The 10,618-nt window shown below is 39.3% G+C and overlaps 1 protein-coding gene across 1 annotated transcript in view; it reads left to right on the top strand.

Annotated features, from left to right (window-relative positions):
- The window catches only part of TTC37 (tetratricopeptide repeat domain 37), a 50,981-nt gene extending 41,355 nt beyond the window's left edge, over positions 1-9,626 (top strand). Inside the window, exons 37-41 of the mRNA XM_009288279.2 lie at positions 1,092-1,250; positions 3,882-4,034; positions 5,824-5,954; positions 7,653-7,776; positions 9,319-9,626. Coding sequence (XP_009286554.1) covers positions 1,092-1,250; positions 3,882-4,034; positions 5,824-5,954; positions 7,653-7,776; positions 9,319-9,396 — 645 coding nt within the window. The 3' untranslated portion in view covers positions 9,397-9,626. The remainder of the gene's footprint in view (positions 1-1,091; positions 1,251-3,881; positions 4,035-5,823; positions 5,955-7,652; positions 7,777-9,318) is intronic.
- The last annotated feature ends 992 nt before the right edge of the window (positions 9,627-10,618 follow it).

Genomic DNA, 10,618 nt, shown 5'->3' with positions numbered 1-10,618 from the left:
GCATGGGAAACCAAAAAGTCCTTGGCTAGTGTAAGCACTGCTCAGCAACAACTAAAACATCAGTGTGTTATCAACATTGTTCTCACCCTAAATCCAAACCACAGCACTGTACCAGCTACTAGGAAGAAAATTTAACTCTGTCCCTGCCGAAACCAGGACACACTCTCTGGTACCACAAACTCCCATTGACAGTTTTGGACCCCAGGATTTGCAGAAAGCAATATAACTGGGAATGATGAGTCAGGCACTGCAGTTCAATTTGAGACAGGCGACGTGATTCCACATTTGTTAATGGGGGAAAATTCCAACAAATACTAGCAGCTTCTATTGTGTTTCAGAAAGTCTCTGCACGTCTGCACAGTCTTTGCAAAGCAGCAGCTTGTTAAGGACTCACAGACAACATACTTCGTTTTTTTTAAAAAATGGGTGAAAAGTACAAGTGTTTCTTAGAACAGATCTGGTTTGAGTTATAGTTCTTGGAAGTATTGTGATTTGAACAGGTAAAATAACATGTGATGTGACTTGCAGAAGCTTCATGTGCTTCACCTGAGAAGGGTAAAGTGACAGATGACTAGTTTTCCGTCTTTGCTTTTTTGCATGAGTTTGTCCCGAAAAATACTCTATAGGTATCTGCTGTTATTGAACAGGAAATGTTTAGTAAAGTGCTTCTGTTCCAGTGAGAATAAAGCACCTTAGCTGGGAGAACTGAAGTTGCTTGGAACATATTCAAGGTCACTTTTAGCCACAGGACAGGTGTTTGCCTCCATTAGCCCAAAACTTGTAATGATTGTGAAGCTGAAGGAGAACTAGAGGTCTGCTATTTAGCTATCTATCTTTCAGAAACCTCTAAGGGTAGGACAGCTACAAAATTTAGGATAGACTTCAAATGTATTTTGAAGACAGAAAAAACGTTATCCATTTTCATGTGTCAATTCCTTTGGGCAGAGTAGGAGGAAAATGCCATATTGCAAGCATCCTGAGAATGCTTTCAATGCTGTTTTCTGTAAAGACCAAAACGGAAAAATCAAAGTATCTTCTGATATTTGGAAATGATAATTCTGATATCATGTTGAGCCTTGTTTTGGTTTTAGGGTTTAAAAAGCTGCCCTGAGCACCCCGCTCTGTTTTTGCTTTTGAGACAAGTTCAGTGTAAGCAGCTTTTGCAGTCTCACAAAGAACTTCCAGACACCATCCTGGAGGAGCTTCACAAGACAGTCATGACCAGTTCAACTTCAGTTGCAGCCTGGCAAGTAAGTGTGGATTCTCTCTCTGACTTTGGTGTGCTGCTCTCAGCAGAGTATGCACTAGAAGTGGGTCAGAGTTTGTTTCACTGGTTGCTTTTATTTGTCCGCCGACAGTCAGTGACAGAAAAAACAGCTTATATTCAGTTCTTTATAAAGTTGTAACATTATGTTAACTTTCTTTAATAGTTGAAATAATAAGGACTGTTCGTAAGAGCAAGCAGACATGGAGGCAGGAGAATTACAAACTTGAGATAAACCCCTGGCGCCTCTGTCTTTAGGAACCTGTGACTTGGCAAGTAAGCAGAAACCAGTGAAGTATTTCATAACCCATAAGAATAGATGGAAGTAGGTGGTTTCCTAATGTAGTAATACACAATTCCTTATTCAGGGTTTGAAAACTTGAATAAGTCACTTTCTCCATAATCTCCTGTCATCAGGTGTCACCATTCTTTTGAGTAAGTTGAGTCTGTAGGGAAGAGAAATTGCTCCCAGTAAGTGTTCACTCATTCCCTTTCATTGCATCACGAGATACCATTATATGAAGGTGCTATAACTTGCTTCATATGCTGCTTCTGTGAGACAATCTGAGAAGTCTCTCTCAAACGTGCCAAGAGATCTTTCTGGTGATGCAGCATATTTATTTATTTCCCAGCTGTTGTTGTTAGTTACAGTTACTATCTTCCTTCACCAATGTTAGCAGCACGTTGTTTAGAAAAATTCCGTGAACTTTTAGAGTCCTTTATGTAGTTGCAGGATTTATGGTGCTCCCTCTGCCTGTTGAACAAATAAAACCCCGTTTGCGGTAAGATTCACTAAAGTTGATTTCAGTCATACAAGATCAGTGCAAGGCTGCTGTAGAGATCATTATCACGCTTACTATAATGCTGAGATCCTCTTTCCTTCTGGAATATATGAGTATCATTTGTGGAAAGGTGCTTTTTTTGATGCATTTTTCTTTGGCTTGTAAGACTTCATCTTTCTGAACTGCAGAACTCATTCAGATTGGATTTGCAAAATATGGGGGCATGCAAGATATGATTGTATCCTCTATTTTAGTAATATATTTTGAAAATGGAATTAGGGATTATATACATTCTTCAAGCATCCCTTGCATAGCCAAGTGTCATCTTCCTTACAAACAGGGAGAAGTGAACTGAAAGTGTATGTGGTTTGGAGGGAGGGAAGGGTTGTTTTGGTTTTTTTTAATCCAGGCCACAGATAAGATACCTCTGAGGAAGATCTTTTCAGTCTTCAATTAAAGAAGATATTGCTCAGGGCTTGGATAGCATTCTGAAAAAGCCTGGCTGCTACATCTGTTCCTAATGGATAGATCTATGCTTTTGTTTTGTGGCTCTAGACTTCCTAAGAGTTTGATAAATGTTTTGTCTTACTCAAAAGTATCCATCATGATGCCTTACAGTTTTACTAAGTTAGAGGGGCCATTAACTTTGTTTTTTGCTTCAGTTTTTGGCTTTTGTCTAAATGGTTGTTTTGCAGGATTTAGGAGTGCTAAACAGTGCTACTGTTCTGATGGCTCTTCTATTTTTTTGTGCTGTGACTTACCAGGAAAATAGAGGAAAGCTGGTCTGGCAGAGCTGCTGTTGTGCCTTTGCATGAGGGTTCTTTTCTCCTGGACATCTTGAGTGCTAGATATCTTCAGCTGCAAAGAACTGCGCACAAAGAAAGCTTTTTTTCCCTGCACATGAATGGATATTTTACTTTACAAAGCAGTCCTGCAGCTTGATGTCAAGGATGCACAATCTCACTAGTGCTAATAAATACTTTCTAGTGTGTCTCTTCTTAATGATAAATAACTTCTATGCATCAGAAAGGGTTAAGAATTTTGCCCCTTCTAACACCAGGCAGTCTTTAGCTAGCAAAAGTCTAAGGACCTTTGCTTAAAAGCAAGGGAATTGTTTTTTAAGAAGTTGCTTTGTTTGCTTGGTGATTCAGCAAAGACTATTTCTAAATGTGGCTTATGCATCTTGATGCATATCATGTACATGTCAGGGATTTGCAAACTTGTGGCTGCATCTGCTTCAAAAAATGTGACATGACTACAGAATTAAAGAGGGAGGAGTTAGAATCCTTTTCCTTCTTTTCATGAGCAAATCCAGGACATCTTGTGCTGTTTGAGCAGGCAGTAGGAGCATGAAACTCTGCACAGATACCAGTGTTTGCTTCCTTAGCCACATCTAGCTCCTCCAGCATGACCCTGCTGGGTCAGAAACTCTGTACCCCAACCCATCTTCTGAGCTCAGGCTCACATTGTAATGTCTTTCATGTTCCTGGCATTACTCAGATGGGCTGGAAAAACCTTTGTTCCAGAGGAAAAATGATCTTTTCATCTCTACAGAACTTCTAGAGACAAATGAGGCACCACACAATGCTCTTCTGTTGTCCATGGGTGGTCAAGGGAACTCTAAAATAAGTTACTGTAGTGAGGTGTACTGCCAGCAGACTGCATTTTCCTGCAGGGTGGTGCGCAGTATGTTGTTGGAATGAGGGCTGGGTGGGTGGTGGTGTTTTAGCTAATGGTATGCTGTGGTACTCTCATAAATTGAACTAAATGATACTACCTAATGGATGTGTGTTTTGGTGGTTCCATAATTGATTTTGTTGGATGTTTATTTTCAGTGGCTGGCAAAAGTATATCAGTCTCAAAGAATGATGGTTGGAGCAGAGATGTGTTACAGAAAGAGTCTGCAGCTGGCATCACAGCAGGGCAGCTGGAACGGGAAGTTATCCAGTCTGCTCAGGCTAGCTATGCTCGCACTGGAAATCTGCATGGTAGGACAATCAAAATTACGTAACTGCATGATTTAACAGGAGTTCATGGGATCTAGGGCTTCTGCAGTCTTTAAATGAAGCCCCTGTTTAAATGACTTTGCATTTTATGACTGACAACTAGAGAATCAAATGAGACTGCAAGGGGCAGTGGACTGTTTTTAGAATCTCTCTTTGTAAGAAAGGTTGCTGTGAAATAATCACTTAGAACCACTGTATACATAAAGAGGCTAACTTGTTCAATAAGGCTTATTTCTCTAATAACAGATTCAGTTTTATCATCCAAATTGACTTACCCTTCAAGTCTCTGTCCTCTTGTTCAGACAACTGCCTTAATAAATGTTTTTCCTGCACTGGTGCCTGGAGACTTCAGTCAGGTTTCAAGTAACTTTATGCTGTATGGTCATTTCTAGATAGGGAGCCTTGCCTTGAAGTATAAAAACTATCTAAGGGAAGTATATCTTGTGGTATAAAGAAAATTATTCTACTCCTTGCACCGAGGGGCCAGGTGAACATAACTCAAATTCTTGGCGAGTGTCTATTCTCTTTAAGCATTGTCACTCTAGAAACTTGAAGTGCTCTACCAGACTTCTTTAAAGACTGGTGTAAAAGATAGATACTGCTGTGATCTTGGCTAACACTTTTTCATGTATTTTAACAGCTGATCAACCTAACAGCCATAATCAAAATCAGGCAAAGGCACCCCATATATCCTGAGTGCTTGTGTAAGAAAAGGCAGTGACTTTTACTGAGGATAAAGCTGCAAAGCTGTTGCTTCTGGTGGGAAAAGAGAATCCCCCTCACTGTAGACAAGTTTCTTTCAAATGGCAGAATTTGTCAAGTGATGGGATTTTTTCTCCCGTGATTCTTCTGTTAGTTTTCTAGTGGTCTGTTCCCTGTTTCCTGTAGCTTCTAAATGTCTCCACAGGTCGCAAGGCACCCTATAACTTTATTAATACTTCTTCAAATGCTGGCCTGAATTGCCTGAGAATATACAAGACTTTGTTTAAAAATGTAATTAGTACGAATTTGATTATCTCATCTCTACTTTTTGCATGAGCAGAGCAGCTCATCAGTGGTTTCTGTTCGGCCTCTCTAATCTGCACTGGCTTAATGAAATGTGCAAAAGCCTGGTGAAAACCTTGCTCAGATACAAGAAAGCTCTGTGTTTGAAAATTGCTTGTCTCCCAATTATCTGTCCAAATGAAAATTTGGGCACCCCTTCAAGTACAGTAATTTGAATGCAATCCAGACACAATGGGGATAATAAGATTTTTCTTAAGCCAAAGATACAGGGATTTGCTCGATAGTTGCTCTACTAGGTAATTACCATCTTGGAGTTGTTTTTTACTTCTGGTAAAATATGATGTCACTTCTGGGGATAAATTCTACATTCTAGAATATTCTTGTACATGGGATGAAGATTTACAAGCTGAAAAGCAAACAGGGGTTTGTGATTAAAAGAAGCATTACTAAAACACGTATGGGGGAAAAAAAAAAAGATTCTTTGCATAAACGAGCAAGTGGAATGCTGGCAAGGCTGATCCTAGAATATTTCACATGATTTTACCAGGCTCTTCTAACTACTGTTTGGTTTTTGTTTTGTTTTTTTTATTTTGAAAGAAATCTCTCTCTAACCTGCCAAATACTTCATATAACTCAGAACAGCTTGAATTAAACCTGCTCTCCAGAGAGCTGCAAACAAAAACTGATTTACACTACACACTACAATAAGCCCTTTTTTTTCTTTTTTTTCTTTTTCTTTTTTTTTTTTTTCCCCCTTTTGTCATAGGCTAATGTGTCAAATGAGCACTGGCCATCCTTGGTCCAGGAGGCAACAACTGAAGCTTTGAAACTTTCTTCTTGCCCTCTGGCAGCTCTCCTACAAGCACTGCTACAGTATAATCGCAAAATGGGAGCAAGGTATGCATAATCTGTTAAGTTTAAATGGAACATGCAGTCTAAAATACACGTGGTCATTATCCCCAGATCTAACTCCAAGAACTAAAGGAAAACTGAAAACAGGAATTAATTCTTGAAGTAGTGTGGCAGTTAAAAGGGAGAGGGGGGAAGGGATTAGTAGTGTGGGGAGCAGGAAGCAGCAGAATCTTCCTCCTTTTCTCAAAAAAACTGTAGATGACCTTCATACCAAGAGAAAAACAGCTGTAAGACAACTTTTATTTTAATGTTACCTAAATAAATTAATCAGGAAGACTATACGTTTCTCACAGATCTTGTTAAATAGCACAGCGGAAACGGGTATCACTACCCTGTCTACTGCTGGGATTCATTTTGTTCCTAAATTGGGCTCACAGTCAAAGTTTGTGTTCATTCCCAAACAACCAGGTGCTCATTGTGGCTTTTTGAGGAAGGGGAGGAAGATCTGGGGGAGGGAGCTTGGAAGCCTCCTACTTTGTGAGTTTGGTTATTACGTCTAGTTTGTCTTTTACGGTATTTTTGCTTAAGCTGTGGAAAACTGGAATATTCTTGATCGGTTTGTTCAGTAACTTCACCTGGTTTTATAGACAATTCTAACAAACTGGCTTACTTTCTCTGTGGGCTTTTAAGAAGGTGACAGGCAGCCTAATGTGATTGTGATGCTTGTTAATTATAACAAAATTGGGCTGAAAACTTACTTAGTCTATTAAAATCAGTCTTACTACAATTTCAGATAGTAACTTAGGTGAACAGTAAGGTATATCACAAGATCTAGTTGATCTGCCTAGGTGTTCCAAAATCCTGAAACAAGAAGTTAATCTTAACTACAAATAACAAACAAAAAACAGGTGTAACCTCTCAACAGCCTGTTAAATCACAATGTACTGGGAAATCACATTGCTTATAAAGGAAAGAAGAAACAAGAGCCAAAGCTGATGGAGCACCAGTGAATGAATATGACATCCCTAAACTTAATTGTCAGTTTTACCAGATCTCTAATGACACGGTGAATTTGAAAATGTCTTGGTTAGGTATAAGTGGGCGGTGTTGGAAGGTAGGATCAGCCAAATAGAATTTTAGACTTTGTGTAGTACTCTACTCCAATTTCCTTCTCTTCTGCAATTTCACATCTTGCCTCTGTGTTTGCAGGAACTGCAGTACCTGTTGTGAGTGCCTGGATTAAATATATGTGTATAATATTAAAATCTGTTGGGATTATTAAGATTTATTGTAGTACCTGCTTCTCTCAGGTGCACTGTTTTCCAAAAGATTTATTTCATAGCTGTTAAACAGGAGAACACCTGCTGTACTTGTTCCGCAGATCACATACTGAAATCAGAGGTTGTGCTGAGTTCATAAACAGCGTGATGTTTGTCATGTTATTGTAGCAGTCATAAAATCTGCTATGTCAATCTAATTTGGGTTACTTGCTAGTTAAAGCACTAACCTGAGTGTAATATATTAAGCATAACAACGGTGGCAGTATTCCTTAGTATTCTAGATGCAACTACATAGGAAACAAAGGAATGTACAACTCTGCTCCCTCACTTTCTTGGGTGGTATGGAAACAAGGACCTTCCCTTACTACTCCTGATCATTGCTGTTTGCTCTGGGATACTGGTATGTTGCATGCAACCTAGTCAGTTGCATTTGATTTGGATTATGTTTTGGTTATGCTTTTAGGGAGACTCGTCGAATGTTGGAAAGAGTGGTGTATCAACCAGGAAATCCAGAAACCATAGTGTCAGTGGCACGCTGGTACCTCCTGCAACATCTGTATGCCAAAGATGATTATGAATTAATAGATGTAAGACAGTCCATTTTACATAGAAATTCAATCTATTTCTGTTGAATATTGTGCTTGCAACTTGGAAGTGGGGTAGAGGGAGGCTAGGGAGGTGCTGGCTTGCCTGCTCTAGAGGTTGCAATGTTTAAGGATTCTGTGCTGACAAAATGTACCTCAATTTTCGAAATTGCATCCAGTTTGTCTGAAAGTCTTCCGTTCCTCCATGCAATACTAATGAAAAACAAACAGTAAATTCTCTCTCTGATCGAAACTGGCAAGAATTCTACTAGCGACTCTTCAGTGGACACGAGGACCGTTTTATCAGAATTTTACCAGAACATACTAAAGCACTAAAAATACTAATTCCCTCTAGCCTGGCTGGAACAGCGTGGTGTCATTGACCCAAAAGATCTGAACAGTGGAGTGCTGTACTTCCTGTATTTAAGACTTTTATTATATCTGTAATGGTACATTATTTTCAGTACATAGTAAATGATACATTAGTTTCTGTTGATAGTACTTCACAAATGGATTTGGTCAAACTCACAAATCCACACAGCTCTTTCATGTGATGCAAAGGGGTGTGGTTCATTTTGGCTTGTAATTGGAATCACTTTGCTGCTCAAACTCTGAATACACTCTGCTAATAATCTCCTCACTGCTGCCGCTGGCGCGATGAGCTCTGTTGCCCAGCTTAACAGCTGTTCCCTGGTGAAACGTTGAATCCGTAACAAAGTACATTTGGAGGTGCAACACGTCAGGCAGGCTCAGCATTGACAAAAATCCATACACAGACACAGAGGTTCATAAAAAAAAGCTAGAATTAATGAGTTCAGATGATCCTGATACGATCTCCTTGCACGTTCTTCTGCGAAGTCATCTGTACTCTCTACCAATGAGTACAATAAAAATAATGGCTAGAGTACAGATTTTCTTGATTCTACTTAATGGTTTTCCTTTTTAATATGTATAATGTGATTGGATTACAAGAGAAGTGCCAGAAGCTTATGAACATCTGTGAACATTAGGCTGTCATGGGAGCTTTTTCAACTAGTAGAAAAGCTGGAAATAGGAGGTGTGGACAGTAAATCAAGGAAGGGTAAATTTAAATGGGGGAGGCAAAAGGATACCTCGGCAGTTTTGTTTAAGTAGCTGCAGAGAATGCTTCTATCTGGCAAATTCAGATTTATACAAATGTACTAGCAGGAGGTAAGTGTGTGTCAGCAGGGAGATGGGTCTTATCTAGCTCTGCTTGTTTCATTGCCAGCAGGAAACTTACTTGTCAAACTTGGTCTCAGCCTCAAGAGACAAACGATGCTGTTGTAGAGCATTGCAAGTGACTACAGGTTTAGCAAGTCACTAGAGGGTGAGGTTTTTAAGTGCCTGATGTTTTTAAGGAAGCTGATGTGTAATGTTAAATATTTCCTATCTGGGATTACGGGTTACTTAATCTTTTAGGGAAACTGCATAGCAGTAATTAAAATGCATTTGAGATTGCCAGTAAAATACTAACAATAAAATTACTAAATTCTCAGTTTTTCATTGTTTGGTTTTTCTCTGCAGGTGCTTATAGAAAATGCCAAAGCTAATGGAGATGTTAGAGCTCTGGAACTAAATGAGAAATTGTCAGCAAGTGCCTAGTATGGACTATATCTCAAGTGAAAAATCTTCCACTTGTGCAACTTAACCAATCCATCTTCCAGGAGCATATGTGGTTTGGCCTTTTTTATTTGTTTGTGTCTGGTTTTGGTTTTTGTGTTGCATCAATTGTAACTTTGTCTTTAGTTTTACTTTTTCTTGAACAAAAGTAGGTTATTTTCTTGTTGACATGGGTTCCACCATAGAAATACACTTCATATGAAAGGAAAACCCATAATTTTGCTTTTGTTTTCTTCCTCACTGAAACTTCAGCGCTATTCGCAATGGAGAGTACTTGTCTGTATTTCCCCCTTGGCCACACACAGAAGTACAATATTAACTGCACTGGCAGTGATGCAAGGTTTTCTTGGCACAGAATCTTACCAGCTAAGTAGCAGCAAACTTTTCTTCTCTCCCAGATACTGTAAAACATTCAGAGATTTAAAATGCCTATATTCCTCTGATATACTTTGTTTTGCAGTTGAGACCCAAATCCGCTTAGAACTTCATCTGTGGTGTCAGTTTATACTTTTTTTTTTTTTTTTTTTTTTTTTTTTTTTTTAGCTAATCTTAATTACAGCAATGTATCCTCTTGACTGCAGGCTTCAGTAAACATTCCCATCAAGAAAAGCTTGTGATCGTCAGGGACAGGGTCATACTTATGAATGTGATAACAGGCTTTATTTATGTCTTAGTAATTCTGCTGCTGACTGCTTAATTGAATGAATCATGACAGTGGTTCTTAAGACGTGATGTTATTTTGCCTTTATGTACATGAAAATAAAAAAAATAAAGCAATGATTCTAATCTGTTAGTGTTACCATTAGGGATTTTCAAGCTGTTGACAAGAGCCATGACAGCTGTCTGTATCCTGGTTTAAAGTTTCTTAAAATTACTCTCTGTCCACCAAAGTCTTATGATGGCTCATACAATCCCATATTACAGAGAAAGGGCACTTCCAAGGCGTGCAGTGGGACTGCATTGAACATACACTTGGTTTTGGAACCAGTTGTATTGGGCTTGAAGAAAGCAGGATGCCGAGCTGGGGGGTGTGGAATGTGCATCTCTGCGACCAGCCATGCGCAGTGATCTCTGGAAAGCAGGCGAGAGCCAGAAGCGTGCCACTGTCATTTTAAAAAGGAAAACTAAGCTCAGTAGGCTGGGGTTTCTACTCTGTGGAGGTGAGTAGAAACCTCTCTGAATGGCAAGAATCCCTCCTTGTCTC

Source organism: Aptenodytes forsteri, unplaced genomic scaffold, assembly GCF_000699145.1.
Source record: "Aptenodytes forsteri isolate BGI_AS27 unplaced genomic scaffold, ASM69914v1 Scaffold41, whole genome shotgun sequence".
Taxonomy (NCBI): Eukaryota; Metazoa; Chordata; class Aves; order Sphenisciformes; family Spheniscidae; genus Aptenodytes; species Aptenodytes forsteri.
Note: the sequence above shows the minus strand (reverse complement) of the source record. Positions and strands in the feature narration are given on the sequence as shown.